The sequence below is a fragment of the Bidens hawaiensis genome, unplaced genomic scaffold (assembly GCF_021521415.1).
Source record: "Bidens hawaiensis isolate Kalapana, Puna unplaced genomic scaffold, B.hawaiensis_p1.1 tig00020022_1, whole genome shotgun sequence".
In the NCBI taxonomy this organism is placed as follows: domain Eukaryota; kingdom Viridiplantae; phylum Streptophyta; class Magnoliopsida; order Asterales; family Asteraceae; genus Bidens; species Bidens hawaiensis.
In genome coordinates, this window is record NW_027493041.1 from 340,192 (window position 1) to 357,032 (window position 16,841).

Consider the following 16,841-nt stretch of genomic DNA (forward strand, 5'->3'; position numbering starts at 1 on the left):
CAACTCATAAGACGCAAGAAGCTTTAAAGTACAGGAACAACTAAACAACAACAATATACAAGACAAATTATAAAAAAGAAATTCACAAAATTGAGTTTGAATCATTTCTCTAATTCAAAACTTGATCTTTTGCTTCTATTGCTCACCCAAAGGAACGAAGACGTTTTAATGTCATACATGTCACTCAATGTTCGGCATTACAAAAGTTATCGTCTAAAAGCCAATTGACTTATAGTGTATATGATATAGATATATAACACTATTGGCCTATCGACTTTTGCGCATGTACCCATCTTAAATCATCATAAAAACTAATATATATGTGTGTTTTGAATCAAACTTTCTGTTGAATATATACACATTAACAAACTCAAAGTTTCCTAATATCAACCAAAATTTGTTATTTAGTTTATACAGTAATAATCAGTAGGTTACCTAGAAATAGAAAACATTGTATGGAAGAATCTTTTATCCCTAAGCCTGTCATTTGTTTTTGGATATTCCTTTAATAAGAAATAAACGTTAAAGAAGAGAGGGATAGTAGGGGCTTTCCTGGGCGGTTATGTTGAATATGTTTTTACAGATGTATCCAGCCCACATGCGGGTCCCACTAAAAACTATAAATAAACGTTTTTTAACATATAATTATACGCTTGTAATCCTATGAAATCAAGTTATGTTTCTATGGCGATAATTCTATAAACTACCAAATTATTTTCTTTATACATGAACTTTTGATGAGTAAGTTTTCTTTCCATACATCTACTTTATTTTTAGGTTAAACTAATTTTAATAATTCAACATGTAACTCAATAATCGATAAAAATGTATACTGATAATATGACAATTGACAATCCCACTAACAAAAAAGGAACTTCTTATGCCCAAATAATTAAGTAATTCACATATTATTATTTATAATCAAATTATTTTTGACCCATAACAAATAGAAAATTAGAAGAACGTATAGTTACTTTTTCGTTGAAGTGAGGTTTACCCTTAGCAACGAAATTATAATTATAGACGTCCTTAGTCAATACTCAATAGTCACATTGTAAGCCCATTATTGACTAGGTGTATTAGTTTTGATTATTACAATCAAATTATTGTTATTTCAAGAAACTTTTTCGTAGATAGTAGATCAAGTTTGTAAATTAAGATACTATTATTACTACTGCTGCTACCGCTATTTTTCATCGCATATTACTGAATTAGGGAGGCATTCAAAAACTTTAATTTCAATAAGAGGATTTTGGATTTAAGTCTCACTTAAGATAAAAAAAAATATAGAGAGCTTAAGTTGGGTCATATATTTTTCTTACTTATAGGTGACTTTTCTTTTAAATATGGAATGAAAATGATCTGATAGATCGGTGACCCAACCATTAAAAAAAAGGGTGTTGGATTGACCACCATATTAACCTACTCCCCATCTATATATGATATCACTCTGAAATGTTTGCTAGCTTGGAGCCTTTCAATTTTCGAACCACTACTTTGCCATTTTATGTCATTTTCTACTTTGACGCATTTGCTACGATATTGATTAAAAAAGATCCTGAAACAACTTGTTATATAATAAATAAATAATAAATTATCCTGAAACAACTTGTTATATAATAAATAAATAATAAATTCAAGGAACATGTGATCGTTATCAATCATGAAACCATAAAATCTTAAAATCGTGTCGTATGATCTGACCGCTAAACCATTAGTAGGAAGAGACCACCATTTTTCATATACACCCTTTACACTAAACAAAATATCATGTTTAATGATATGTTTAACTCACAAACTTTCCTTTGTATATTAGCTATAAATCGATTTTAATTGCAATTTCAACATAACTACTATATTCCGTTTCTGCTCACCTGTCAATTTACTGGTATTTTGTATATATTAATATTTTATTAAATGCATAACATGTTTAATAGAACGAAGTATTGTCATGTTATTGACATTTTCTCAGACTAATCACATATAGTAAAATCTCACTCATATAATAGAGTCTGAGAATGGTTTACTGATTATATGAAAACAAACTTTACCTCTATCGAGACTCCCAACTATAGGGACACCGAACAAAAATGAGGTAACTATAAATGCGTGCAAACAACTGCACATAACACTTACACAATTACACACAACACTTAAAAAATTATCAATAGCGGGAGTAGCAAAATGTAAAAAGACAACCTCCCCCTCCAACGTAGGTCTATGCACTCCCCTACACCTGGGGGCGCCTAATCCTTAAAGTGAGTACGCTCTCTTAGAAATTTCTATCATTTATCGTACGTCTCCACAAGCTTTACCTGAACCATCTCATATGAATTTTCCTCACTTATCTGACCTTTGCATTTGTAGCCTCCGACTTTCATGTTTGCGACTTGTTGACTGGCTAGCAAACTATAGCATATAGCATAGCTAGTCGGTCTACAGTCCTATAAAAATTTCCTCTCAATTTCTCAGGGAACCATAGAACATTTGTGGTTGCTCTCCACTTGCACCAACCGGTTTGCATGCGATAAGTCACATCATGGTCCACATCCCAGTCACTTTGAGCGAGTTGTCCAATACTTAAACTTGATTTGATTATTGTTCAACTTGTCCTCCAATTACACACACACACACACACACACACTTGATGTCACGATGCAGCGGGGCAACACAAACATTGATAATCACGTAAAATGGTAAAAAAATTTTGAAGAAAGAAGCTGTAACATACACTCAAATAAAAGGAAATTAAATGATCGTTTTTATGTTGTATTTAAAAAATATATATTAACGTATGAAATAGTAACGGTCATTTAAAAATATATGGGTAGAATGAAGGGGTAAACGTGTAAATATTACTTAAATAATCAAAACCTGGGTAAGACGAGGGAACATAATTATAAGTGTTCTTTAAATAAACACATAAGTTTGTGAATGATTGTGCTAAATAATAAATTTATCTTCTTAAACTATTAACCACATGAATACTATACTTTAGTAATGCATTGTTTTTTTAGTTATGTATTAGTTTCATTGAAGAGGATGATTAGTTTTTGAAAAGTTTTAAAAGATAGGTTATGATAATTTTAGTATCCACCAAATTAAAATGAAGTAATCTTACTTTTGATCATAGCACTACTATAAAAGTATGAATTATGGAAAGTTACCTAACTTTATCATTTATCCATCAGATTTCAACCGTTTGCGATTAATTACAACTTATAATTATTACACAAATATTACAATTATTTTGTATGACATACTATGTAAACAAATTAGTTAGCAAATAAACTAGCAAACATTATACGATTTGTTTTCAGAACTAATTTTATGTTAAAGAGTTGCAATAATCATATACTAGCAAACATGATACTAATTTTCGTGACGGATTAATGATTTAAAAACATAACGGGATAGGTGGTTATATAACCGTCTTCCGTATCAAACATAAAGAAAAATGTACATATTTTCGGGATAGGTAATACCATGTAATTCTTATAGGGATTAACGTATTTTCGGTTATGAACATAAACACCCTCCGTTATATTTTTAACATATATGAAAACGGTCAATCTTTCATGACATCATTTTTAGTTTTTAGGATAGTACTTCTGAACCCGTGTTATATCTTAATATAACTACTAGTGGATTCTCTAAACTAAAAGTATATTATATTTGCACATAACTATAATCATGTGTATCTGAAAAGAACACTAGTTTATCGTAGGAGAGTTAACCTAATATCTCCGTCGGGGGTTAAATGTGATATGAACAGAAACACCTCCTGCGAATTAGCCGTTGTGTACTATTTGTTTCTTCCGTGGGTGATAGGACTTGTGCCCACAGGGGACACATGCGGGGCTTCTATAAGCTGATGGGCTAGCATTCGCTTGTAGTGGACCTTTGATATGCGGAAGAGTCTACTCCTCCACTCGCCAAATTCCTTGGTGATATAGGTTGTTCCATGAATGCTAATTGAGATTTTTTTTAGGGTTTGCTTAGTTGAGTGCATCTTCAATATTCAGCTTTTTAAAAAATTAATTGTGTAAATAAGCTTTAAAAATTACTTTGTATACGATAACGGCAAAATTCATATTACCATTTCATGAATCAAGTTATCTGTAATTGATACATTGCTTGCGTAGCTAGATAGAGTTTCTAAAAAGAATGATCGGTGATATATTGATAATTTGATATTGATCAATATCATTCTTTATGAAAAATTAATGCTACACTAATGCTATAAAAACATTTAAGATAATTTAATAGCCAAAGTTATGAATATAGAATTCCATACTGTTACTAAACACTCGTCAGATTACATTGACGTCCTAGTCAAACTCGAGTTTTTTCCTAAAAGAGTGTTGTGGGTAAAAGTATTTATCAAAATGGTGTTGCTTTAAAAGTAATTACCAAAATAATGTTATTTTTTACTTTAATTTCTCAAACTTGTTCTCACCCCTAATTTTGTTAGATAACATGTCATTTTAATAAAATATATTTTATGTAATACTTGATTTTTTTTCTCTCTTTTATCAATATGGCATACGTTAAAATATACATTTCTTTAAATCAGATCCTTTTCTTTTTATGTTGTTCCATCAAACTGATACAAATAATACTACAAATCTGAAAATTAAAAATTTTACTCTCAAACTATATGAACTTTTAGGATAACAATATATTTATGCAGTGATTTAATTCGTTTTGGAAAAAAACTTGAAACGTTATTTAAAAAAAAATGGATCGCTAACTTTCTAAAGAAAATGATTAATTTTTTTAAAATCATTACCCTTTGATCAGCTTTAATATTATCAAAGGGTGCTATTTTCACAAATCATTTTCCTTGTACATATATTATTTATGTATACTAACTGTTACACTGTATACACATCACATAGATATATTCCTTTATATATACTAAACTTAGTGTTTAACTTTTATATATTTTATTGGATATAGATAAACATGCATAATAATAGTAATAATAATAATAATAATAAAAATAAATAACTGTATAGAAAAACCTCTAATTTACAAATTTTTTGGAATTCTACATGTAAGATTTCTTAAAATATATATTTATATAAATCTGACATGAACATTTTTAATTTATTTCAATTTCAGAAAAATAAAATAAAATATATAAGTTTATTTAGTAAAATTATAAATATATTTTTTATAAATATTAAAGCTTAACACTATACTTTAATTAGATTAGTGTATTGTCTTTCCAAAGTATACTTTAATTATAGATTAACCAATTGGATTAGAGCATTCACATCATATCCTCCATTTCCATCTCTATAATTACAATAAAAAATACTACATTTTCTCTCTCATATACAATTAAATAATAATTTTTTTATATTTTTATCATTATCTTTACTCTTTCCTTCACTCACAACTAGGTGTGTTCAAAAAAATCCGAATCCGAATCTTTATCCGAAATATCTGAAAATCCGTATCCGAATTATCCGAATATTCGGATATCCGAAATTTCGGATTCGGATTCGGATAGTGATTTTCAAAATATTCGGATATCCGAAATATCCGAAATTTTTAATTAGTTTATTTTTAATTATTTTTTATTTTTAAAAATATACACTATTTTAAAACCCAATCCATGTGTATACTTTTCAATTGAATCAGCATATGCCTAACAACATGTGCCGCCGCTGCCATGTCTCGTATCTCAGCGCTTCCTCTCTCCGGGGGTTATCGAACTACACCGGTGTAGTGGTGGACGACTAGATGGTGGTTATCCACCTATGATTATTTCGGACACGCCTCAACGGTAACCAACATCCCAACGATTCGGATCTCAGAAGATTCATTGTTTAGTTTGAGTTCTTCATAACTGGCGATGCTATCATGTTTGTGTGGTGGTTCATGACCTGCTACTTTGCCATCATTTAGTTTTTGAAATATGATTTAGTTTTTCTTTTCTTTTTCTTTTCCTCATAATCGGATATCCGGTTCACTATCCGAACGGATCCGAAATTTCGGATACGGTTCGGATGGTGAAAACCACCATCCGAAATGTTTGGATTATCCGAAATTCGGATATCCGAAACTCCGGATATCCGGTTTTGAACACCCCTACTCAGAACCACTTTCAAATATATTAAAAAATAAATAGAGGATGAACTGTGGTTCTCCAAATTTACTTAAAATTTACCCATTTTTTTTAATTTTCTCTTTCCTCTACTAACAACCACTTACCATTCTTTAAATTTTTTTTTAGAGATTTTCTCTCACAAATATTTTAGAGGACATGATGTGAATGCTCTTATGAGTGAGAAATATACATTTTGTTCTCACAACACCATTTTAGTAATTACTTTTAAAGTAACATCATTTTGGTAAATACTTTTACTCACACCCTCTTTGGGAAAAAACTCAAACTTTGGTTAGATAATAGATACCATCACTTTAACGGTCAAGATCGATTTGATTTGCTACATGTGCTTTATTCCTTCCGTTTGCTACTTGTGTTTTGTTCCTTCCCCACACTTAACGCCGTTTCTTTTCCGTCTTTTCTGGTACGGAACAACAGAACTAGGAATGGCAACGGGGCGGGTTTTGCTTAACCCGAACCCGAACCCGAAACCAAAAACCATCCCCGTACCCGCCCCATTACCCGTCGGGTTTAAATCGGGGATTCCCCGTTTGGTTTTTTGTACCCCCCCGACCCGCCCCGTCCCCGAACCCGAAAACCCGAAACCGATCCGACCCGACCCGAAATTGGTTCATCACATAACTGAACATTTATCGAAATAAACTTCTGCATCACACACATGAAAGCTGAAACAATGTGTTACAAAGGAAATAAAACCAAGTCTACATGGCCGAAAAATCATGCCAAATACACAAACTACAAACTTGCGACCAAATCTAAATACCAAATCAAACCAAATCATCCAAAGTCGTCGTGCCACTTTCTTTAGTACCTACCTACATTAAGAATATTTATCAATAAATCAACCAAGTTAAAAGAATAAAAGCTATGTTACAAAAATAGTAAATTTTATAAATATTATTACCTCTTCCACATCCATTTCATATTCAATGGTGCGGCAATATGCCTCGGTCTCTTCCGAACAAGTTTCTATATTTAATAGTAATAACATAAACATATATTCATGATTATGAAGATAAATAACATGAGTAATAATGTAATATTCAATATAGCGTTACCTCGAATCTCATTCAACAACCAACTTTGAGCACACATTAAAGCCTCCAAAGTTTTTGGGTGAAGTCGACTTCGGTGAGGACTTATTAATCTTCCACTTGTACTGAACGCAGATTCAGAGGCAACGGTGGAAAAATGCAGGAGCAGTTAAATATGAGCATACTTAATATGAGCAGGTTATTCACTGGTGTGTACATCTATTAAGTTATTTAAAACAAAAAGAATTAACTTTAAACCTATTCTTCTTCGATTCGCCTCCGATTATTACAGCTTGAAAATTCCCAAATCACCATTCATAATCAATTTGAGACGTTGATTGTATATGGTTAGCATGTGTTTATCTAAACGGTTTGCATATTTGACTATTGAAATAGATTTGGATTGGAAACTGGAAATGTTTCTCAGTGTATGATTGATGGCTTCTTGGTGAATGAGATGGCGATTTAGGTTAACTTGATGAACTCTGACATGACATGACATGACTTCCGCTCGTTGTATTAAAAGGAGCGGTGGAGAATCGAATTAGCTCCTTCTAACACGACGACGACACAAAAACAATAATTAACAACCTAACGAAACACGAAAATCATCAGAGCTAAAAAAATTATTCAATGCAGCAGCTAATTAGCTAACCGAAATCAATAACTTCAATACGACTTACGTGTTACATATAATTCAATCGGAACTCATGTCAGAGTTAATCAAGTTAACCTAAATCGCCATCTCATTCATCAACAAGCCATCGATCACATACTTACAAACACTATCCAGCTCCAATCCAAACTCATCTCAATAGCCACAACACGCAAACTGCCAAACTGTCTAATTTGACTACACGTACTCACCGAATACAATCAACAGTCAACTACAGTCTAATTATTCAATGCAGGAGCAGTTAAATAGCTAGCTAGCAGAAATCAATAAGTTCAATACGATTTACATTAAAACATGCAATTCGATCGGAATAAGTTCGTTAATATTTACGTTAACATAAGTTGGAGTGAAAACAGGTGAAATAATAATAATAATAATAATAATAATAATAAGAGAATTAGGGATCTTACAGGTGGTAGGATGAGAAAGCGGTGGAATGAAACAAAGACCGAGAGGCCATAGAGTAAGAATATGAATATAATTGAGGATAATATTAATATTAATATAGTCTATTATCATGGAAAGAGGAAACCCCTAAAACAAATTAGATTCCCCAAATCAATTATCATGTCAATCATCAATCGCAAAGAGAACGGTGTATCATACGATATGCAACAACAAAATTAGGTCAATTTCAAATGAAAAACCCTAAAAAAGGAGAAAACATACTTCGGTGTGTGTGTGATAGTGGGGAAGAAAAGAATGGTGTGTGTGTGTGATTAAAGAGTGAGATTACATACTTCGGCTGGGATCAAAACGAGGAGGAGGAGGGTGGTCCGGTGGTGCAGACGGCGATTGAGTGGATGGTGATGGTGGTGCAGACGGCGATTGAGTGAATCGGGGGCGGACTGGCGGTGGCGGAGTCTGGATGAGTGGATGTCTGGATGTAGGTTTAGGTTTTTAATATATATATATATATATTATTTATATTTATATTTATATATTATATCGGGGCGGGTCGGGGCGGGGGTACCTGAACCCAAACCCGAACCCGAACCCGAAACAATCCCCGAAACAATCTCCGAAACCCGACCCGAAACCGAAAAAACAAAACCCGACCCGACCCGAAATAAGCCGGTTTTCGGGTTTCCCGTCGGATTCGGGGATTTTTGCCATCCCTAAACAGAACTACTCAAAAGCAGGTGACCCTAGACCACCCGTTGGATGTACCTATAAAACATAAAAAGGTCATGCTCACAGTTTATTTTTATTTTATTAAATAGCTTATGATCTATACTTTTTAGATATAAAAAGTTTTTTAATTGGTATTTCAAAAAGTTGTTTAAGGTCTGTTGAAAACAAATATAATTCATAAAGCATCAAGTTCTTTTAAGGGAAACTATCCTGGGATTTTGTTAACAACGAGAAAAGAAATCAAATTCAAATAAGTGAACCAGTAGTATGTTTGTTTTGATAAGCAGCTTTTGTAATTAAGTTATTATTATACGTTTATAATTATAAACAACCGACTTAGTTCAACTAGACATGCCGAAAAACCTTGCAACACTTTTTTTATACCATAGTCGTCATCGTTTATTCTTCTTTTATTAATGAAAATCATTGCTAATACCTTATTGTCGTTGTATTCATTAATTAAAATTATCCTGAACACATACAACATTCAAATCAAAGGTTAACCGGACCATATTTTCTAATGATCAACCCGTTTCTTACCAAAACTGATCGATTATAAAAGGTATCAAAAAAAATCAGAGATCAACTGTATATTTGATTTTGACCTATAGCTAGACCGACTCATACTTGTTCCTAGCCTTTTGTTCCGTCCAATGGGATTTTATTGATCTGGTACGGTTTAGAGCTAATAAATAGTCATAATCGAATATTATCACATTGATGGCTTTTGTATTTTTATGAAAATACGGCCAAAATGATGCATCTTCTAATAGTATTGTAATTTGTAAACATTTAAAATATCATTAGATATGAGAAAATTTTTAAAAAACTTGTCAAATAGTTGTGTATTTATGACGTCACTTATCTGAATTAAATTGCTATGTGAACTTTGAATTAGGTTGAAAGTTGGACATGTATGAAGAGTGTACAAAGCTACAAACATATCCAATATAATTATTAGAATATGGGAAAACATTGGTGCCACCTTCCTTGGTATTATTTTTAGTCGATACACATGCATTCTAGCATTCATGTTCCCTCTTGGTGGGCCACTACCCTCCATGTGTATAATCATTATCCTACCTTTTTATATTTATATTAGATCATAATATTCGAATAGTAGTATGATTATAATTTCATACTTAAAAAAATGTATTAAGATAAACAAGTCGTGGTTTTGAAATGTATAACTCAACATCATAAAAATATCATTAAGCTTAAAATGATGTATGTTATAAAAAGTAAATCATGTGTGAAAAAACAAAATTTTAGATTTTGAAAAATAATTAATGAGCATGCTCGAGTCACGCACGAGCTCAAGATTTCAACTCACTAAGAGAAGTGAATTAATTAAGCCGGAGCCTGAACAACCAAGTTAGTAAACGAGCACAACTGATGATATCAACTCGTTTACAACCCTAGCAAATACCTTTATCCAAAAGAGTATTTCTGTCCATTCACCTTGTAAACAAATCATTTTCAAAAAGAATTAAAAACTATGCGAGTCACAATAGGTAAATAATCCAATACCCACACTTAACGCACAAAGAGTACAAAATCCTCATGCACCATGATTACACATGAATTAATAAAACACGCATAAAAGTCACGTATTACGCATGAAGTAAATAATTACACAACCTATATTTAAGACTTCGTAAACTTTCCACATTAAACGTTCTTTGTACAATAACTTTCCCTGTTATACTAAATATATTTACAAACAAAAAACTTACAAGAATTTGATTAAGTGCAAACGCATGTAGAAACTTAATAAATTAACTCGTAAACATTTTGTTATTTATCATCATATTTTTTTATATATATCAAGTAAAATTTTAAATTTGTTTTAAAAAAATCCGAACACAAAAAGCAAACTACGGGGGTGTTTGGCCTAGCTTATATTTTTATGCTTATGCTTATATCTTTTTGAAGCTTATAGCTTATTTTATATCATTTGATAAGCCCTTTTTAAGTGTTTGGATTAGCTTATATTCTACAAGTTGATTATACATCTTAATAAGTTGTTAAATTCATCATTTTTAATTTGTTATTGTAATAAGTTACTTCAATATTATTAATCCATCATTATTTGAAGGCAAATGAGTAATTTACCCTCTTAAACAAATAAACTTCTTCAAATAAGCTAAATAACCATCTTCAAATAAGCTTCTATAAATTAGCTTATATAAGCTTAAGCTAAAGCTAAAAAAGCTAAACCAAACACCAAATGAAGCTTATTTTATAAAAAATAAAGCTAAAAAAGCTATAAGGTTTGATAAAAAAGCTAGGCCAAACACCCCCTACATGTAACGTTTATAATATTATTAATATTATGTTTCCAGTTTTTACTGCTGGCACGAGGCGTCAATATCAGCAGTAGTTAAAGTACCCACCTCTTTCTTCTTCGCTGGCATCATTCATAACATAACATAAAATAATAATCAAAATCAAATCCCTAAATCATTCAATTCATCATTCAATCTCACTTCCACATGTTCATTTTCAATCCCATGCTACTATTCCTCTTACTCCTCTTCAATTCACAATGCTCTGCAGCATACCCTACGCCGTTAAACTGCACTGAACCATCTCGACTATGCACTTCATTCCTAGCCTTCTCTCCTTCCGTTAACCAAACCCTAGACATCATCATGAGCATGTTCGACGTCTTACCACAAGACCTCACCGTCGAAGGCAACGCCCGTAACTACGTCTTTGTTCGGAAGAACTGTTCATGCTCTAATTACAATTACTTGACCAACACTACTTACACTGTACGGAATACCGGTGGATCTGTCTATGATTTGGTGGTCGATGCCTACGGTGGACTGGCGTACTTGTCCAATTCGACTCGCCCGGCTCATGCCGGTGCGGTCGTCTCGTTGCAGATGTTTTGCGGTTGTTCGAGTGGTTTGTGGAATTATTTGATGAGTTATGTGATGCAGGATGGGGATAGTGTGGAGTTGTTAGCGAGTCGTTTCGGTGTTAGTATGGATAGTATTGAGACCGTTAACGGGATTAATAATCCCGATAATATTACCGTTGGTGCGCTTTATTACATACCTTTGAATTCAGGTTAGTTAGTAAGTTAATTAGTTAGTTAACTTATTTAGAGATGAATCTGATTGCATTAGTTTATAATCTTGTAGTTCCGGGTGAGCCATATCCTATTAAGAATAACTCATCACCTGCGCCCGCTCCATCACCGTCTTCTGATGCAATTGTTGTAGGTAAGCTGTAAGTTGTGTGTTTCCGATAACTTACATGAGACGGATTGATTGAGATTTGAGACTGTAATGTTTTGTTTTGTAGAGGGAGCTGGAAGTGATCACAAGAGTGATTCGAAACATTGGTGGATTATTGGGAGTTTAGGTGTTGGTTTTGCTCTGATCATAGCGGTTGTGGCGCTTTTTGTGTGTGTGAGATCATCGAATTGGTTCTGGGATGGACAGAGGAATCAGTTGAAGGATCTTGATAATGAGCAGGTGTCTCATAAGTTTCATATATTGAGAAATTCAAGCTTTTGGTGTGGTTCGGGGAGACTCTGCTGCAAAACTAACGATTGGGAGCAAACTGTTGAGGAATCCAGTGATCGGCATACCAACATTCCAAAAGGTTTGGACTCGTTTAATCGATTAAGCTTTTATGTGTTAGTTGCCAGCTTGATTTTTGACGTAATCTAGCGTTGTTCTTTTTTGTTATTGCAGTTATTGGGACAGATGTGTTTGATGTAGAGAAACCTGTTGTGTTTTTATATGAAGAAGTTTTTTCATGTACGGATGGTTTCTCAGAGTCCAATCTTTTAGGTCACGGGACGTATGGTTCTGTGTATTATGGTTTACTTCGTGAGCAGGTTTGTTGTTTGTATGCATTTGAATAATGACTTTCAACCTGTTTGACTAATTTGGCCCGTTAGGCCTAAAACATTACATATAACTATTACATATAACTGAAATGATTATCACTATCTCGATAATACTGATCTTGATATTATTTCAGGAAGTTGCTGTCAAAAGGATGACTGCAACAAAAACTAAAGAGTTCATAGCAGAAATGAAACTATTGTGCAAGGTTCACCATACAAATTTGGTAAGAATTCTAAATCTCAATTTTTTTAATGTCTTTCAAGTTTCAAGTATTGACTTTGTTTGGTTTTCTTGTTGTCAAGGTAGAACTTATCGGTTATGCAGCTAGTGATGATGAACTTTTCCTCATTTATGAGTATGCTCAAAAGGGTTCACTCGGAAGTCACTTACATGATCCTCAAAACAAGGGTAATATTGTAATTTCGACATACAGTTAATTATCCTACAAAACATTAAGATATGAAATGAATGAACAAAAATGCATCATATCATGTAGGTCATCCTACGTTATCTTGGATTATGAGGGTTCAAATCGCATTAGATGCAGCAAGAGGTCTAGAATACATACACGAACATACTAAGCCTCATTATGTTCATAGAGATATTAAAACAAGCAACATTTTACTTGATGGTGCCTTCAAAGCCAAGGTATATATACCTATCTTACTTGCCTCACTAGTAAATATTAAATCCCGTCACTTAGCACGTTTCAACAACTTTTCTTTAAACAGATTTCAGATTTTGGGCTGGCAAAACTTGTTGGAATAACTAACGATGGAGAAGCTTCAACTACAAGAGTTGTTGGAACTTTTGGTTATTTAGCGCCCGAGTAAGTTTATAACTTTCTACAGATGGCTTTTGCATTAAATACCAATATATTATGCACAATTATGAACCTTTAATATCACAGATACTTGAGGGATGGTTTAGCTACAACAAAAAGTGATGTATATGCATTTGGAGTCGTTCTTTTTGAGTTAATATCGGGAAAGGAAGCCATTACACGAACAGATGCTGTTGTGAAGAAAAACACCGAGAGACGCTCATTGGCATCCATTTTAAGTTGATTTCCAAGTTCAAGATTTTGAATATGTTAATTTTCAAGATTCTTGATCTTGAAAAATTATTGTATGTAACTGCAGATGTTGGCAGCACTTAAACACTCTCCTGACTCTATGAGTATGTCAGGCTTAAAAGACCATATTGACCCCAACCTGTTGGATTTATTCCCTCATGACTGTATTTTCAAGGTACCATATGATTATATATATCTTTCTCTGGTTCTAAACAGTTTTGTATGCAACATTACAACTCGATCATCAATTATTATTTGCATTTGCAGATGGCCACGCTGGCAAAACAATGTGTCGAGGACGACCCGATTTTGAGACCAGACATGAAGCAAATTGTAATTTCATTGTCTCAGATTCTTTTATCATCTGTTGAGTGGGAAGCTACTCTTGCAGGAAACAGCCAGGTGTTTAGTGGCCTCGTTCAAGGTCGGTAGTTTCATCGGGCCCCACGGTGTCATTTTTCTCTAGAATATTAATTCTTGTGTTTATGAAGGGGGTCTATTCTCAGAGTTTACACTGCCTGCGTGCGTAAATAGTCGAGTACGTAGATGGTTCGGTATAGTGTCATTTTATACGTACACATTTGTTTATTTATGATGTTTTGTTATTGAGGGTTTCTTGTAATAAAAAGATGAAACATGAAGTAGCCTATCATTCATATGGTTTATGGTTTATAGTACTTGTTATGTACCTACAAGTAGCCCCACCAATGTGCACCTGAAGAACTTCAATTGAATCTTTAGAACATCTCCAACGCGGTGATGTGGAAGAGAGGGAGGTGGGAAGACGGGCGTGGAGAGGCGAGAGTGCGGGTGAAATCGCGGATGACAATAGGCCAAGTTATAACTTATGACCTCAAAAAACTACTATGATCCCATGGATATCTAATAAAACATGTATCCCCAACTTTATTGAAGATTCGTATAGAAACACAAATTTAAACAACTTCACAAACCACACCTTTTGCTTTGAAGATCACAGCGAATAGTTTATAACTGAGCATGACGTATTATACAAATTAATAATGCAAATCATAGTGTTGGTTCCCGTCACTTGCAAAGGGATGCGAGTATCTGACGAGGTGGCTTTAGTAGCGGCTGCCTCCCGTGAAGAACCATCAAGTTATTAATAAGCATAACATCACCTTTCTTCCAAGGTATGGCAACACATTCTTGTTCCATGAGTTTCAAGCAGTCTTTGATGACATGTATATCAGGTACCGGATCGCCATTTCCTAGCTCAACATACGTGTCCTGGTTATCAATGCTATCATGCATTGGACCGGTGTTACTCAACACAAGATGATTAAACCAAGTTTTACGTTGATTTTCCTTGTCAAGTCTAGTGGCCGGTAATGGACCTGTTACGAGTTTCACGGCATTCTCCATCCATTCCAGCTTTGTTGCCAGCTCTGCCGCCCTGTCAATCGAACATTTTTCTAGTAACCATGTTGAATTTAAAAGTAGTAAAAACCGTACTGGTGAACAATATTTCATGTATGTTGAGTGAGTGAAAACTAGATTCAACTAATGATAATGATATAAACACTAACGACGAACCTAATATTCGAAGTACATATACTTACTATAAAAGATATAGATATAAAAATAAATGATAAATCGAAAGATAATAAGCACACTAGCTATGTAATGGATTAACATATAAAAAGCGGAGGTATAAATCTTAAACCTTTGTTCTGCAACGTTCTTATCGTCAGTCATGTATGCGGACTTCCAACTCCTACCGCTTGTGGACATCGGACGTTCTTCATCACATATTATTTTTTTATACGTCAATCCATGCTTCTCAATTTGTGCAACGAACTCCGGGTGTTTATCTTTCATCTTTTCATACACGATATGACTCAAAACAATCGGAGTTTCTCCCCCAATTCCCGGTTCTTCCTCACAAAAGAAAAAAACCTTGGACGGAAAGTCTGGAATCTGTTAAACAAATTGTAATAATGGTTTTAAAAATCTTAATTCATTGTCAACAAGATTGAGAAAAAACTATGCCAACCATTTGTTAGTTGACGTTATTATAATAATAATAATAATAATTTTTTTATTTATCTTTATCATCAGTTGATTAGCTTAATCATCATTACATTCTTACGACATGAACTACTATTAACATAATACGTACGTAAGCCATCTCATGATGGAAAGGATTTTGCTTATCTAGAGGGCTTTCATTGGCGGTGTAAACCCGACCAACGACTTTGGTTCTAGGGGCCCGACCACCCATGTAGGCCATTTCAGGGAAGCCAAAAGCTTCAACAACGTCGTTGAAGTCGGAAGGAGATGTAACCGGGAAGCCTCGGAAGAGAATAACACCACTTTTTTGGAGAAGAGACTCAAGCCATTGCTTCTCCAATCTGGTAGCCTCTTCAAATACTGTGATATCAGTGTTAGTGATTGGGGACAACACCACCGGGAAGAGAAGGCTGCCGTCGGCCCCGTTTCCGTAAGATTTTTGCTCCGGCAGGTTTGCTTCTTGGAAGAATCTTCCGGTGGCCATTTGACAATTGTCTCTTGTGGACTGGAGTATTCATTAAACTAAAGCACATGTATGGTTTGTCTACGTAGAATCTTTTTGGACATATGTTAATGGTATTATAAGCTCATTAGATACCCGGCCTTTAAAGTTTTAAATGTTAATATATTATTATGCATTTATGCTACGAATATGATATAAATAACTTATAATAATATAGCACCACTTGAACACAAGACAAGGATAGTATGATTAGGATCTGATCAACATTTTAACTTTTTTTCATATGGATTGTCGTAACAGCTCGCGGCCTGAGTTAAGTAGTGATCCGATTCAAACGGACCCAATGTTTGTTGGCCAAATTTGAATCATATACAAAGAATGAACGTGACAGCCTTAATTATAGTTAAAAGTCAA

General features: G+C 33.6%; 2 protein-coding genes across 2 annotated transcripts; one reads left to right on the forward strand and one right to left on the reverse strand.

Moving 5' to 3' along the window:
• Positions 1-11,499: 11,499 nt before the first annotated feature.
• LOC143559701 (lysM domain receptor-like kinase 3) lies at positions 11,500-14,459 on the forward strand. Its single transcript, XM_077048196.1, has 11 exons — positions 11,500-12,064; positions 12,139-12,219; positions 12,302-12,604; positions 12,697-12,842; positions 12,989-13,078; positions 13,158-13,263; positions 13,352-13,503; positions 13,587-13,684; positions 13,766-13,913; positions 13,998-14,105; positions 14,198-14,459. The coding sequence occupies exons 1-11, from the start codon at positions 11,500-11,502 to the stop codon at positions 14,360-14,362; spliced, it is 1,962 nt and encodes a 653-aa protein (XP_076904311.1). The 3' UTR covers positions 14,363-14,459.
• Positions 14,460-14,727: 268 nt separating this feature from the next.
• LOC143559702 (clavaminate synthase-like protein At3g21360) lies at positions 14,728-16,622 on the reverse strand. Its single transcript, XM_077048197.1, has 3 exons — positions 16,074-16,622; positions 15,618-15,871; positions 14,728-15,347 (listed from the first exon to the last, which is right to left on the reverse strand). Exons 1-3 carry the CDS (start codon positions 16,446-16,448, stop codon positions 14,978-14,980), a joined length of 999 nt encoding a protein of 332 aa, XP_076904312.1. The 5' UTR covers positions 16,449-16,622; the 3' UTR covers positions 14,728-14,977.
• Between the last annotated feature and the right edge of the window lie 219 nt (positions 16,623-16,841).

What these genes read in the sequence shown, in the direction of transcription:
- LOC143559701 (XM_077048196.1), top strand. Translation starts at nt 11,500, where the DNA reads ATGCTACTATTCCTCTTACTCCTCTTCAATTCACAATGCTCTGCAGCA. An exon ending in ATGGTTTACTTCGTGAGCAG is followed by an intron (nt 12,843 to 12,988) that starts GTTTGTTGTTTG and finishes ATATTATTTCAG; the next exon opens with GAAGTTGCTGTCAAAAGGAT. An exon ending in TTTGGTTATTTAGCGCCCGA is followed by an intron (nt 13,685 to 13,765) that starts GTAAGTTTATAA and finishes TTAATATCACAG; the next exon opens with ATACTTGAGGGATGGTTTAG.
- LOC143559702 (XM_077048197.1), bottom strand. Translation starts at nt 16,448, where the DNA reads ATGGCCACCGGAAGATTCTTCCAAGAAGCAAACCTGCCGGAGCAAAAA. An exon ending in TCCATCATGAGATGGCTTAC is followed by an intron (nt 15,872 to 16,073) that starts GTACGTATTATG and finishes TTTGTTTAACAG; the next exon opens with ATTCCAGACTTTCCGTCCAA. An exon ending in AAGAACGTTGCAGAACAAAG is followed by an intron (nt 15,348 to 15,617) that starts GTTTAAGATTTA and finishes TTCGATTGACAG; the next exon opens with GGCGGCAGAGCTGGCAACAA.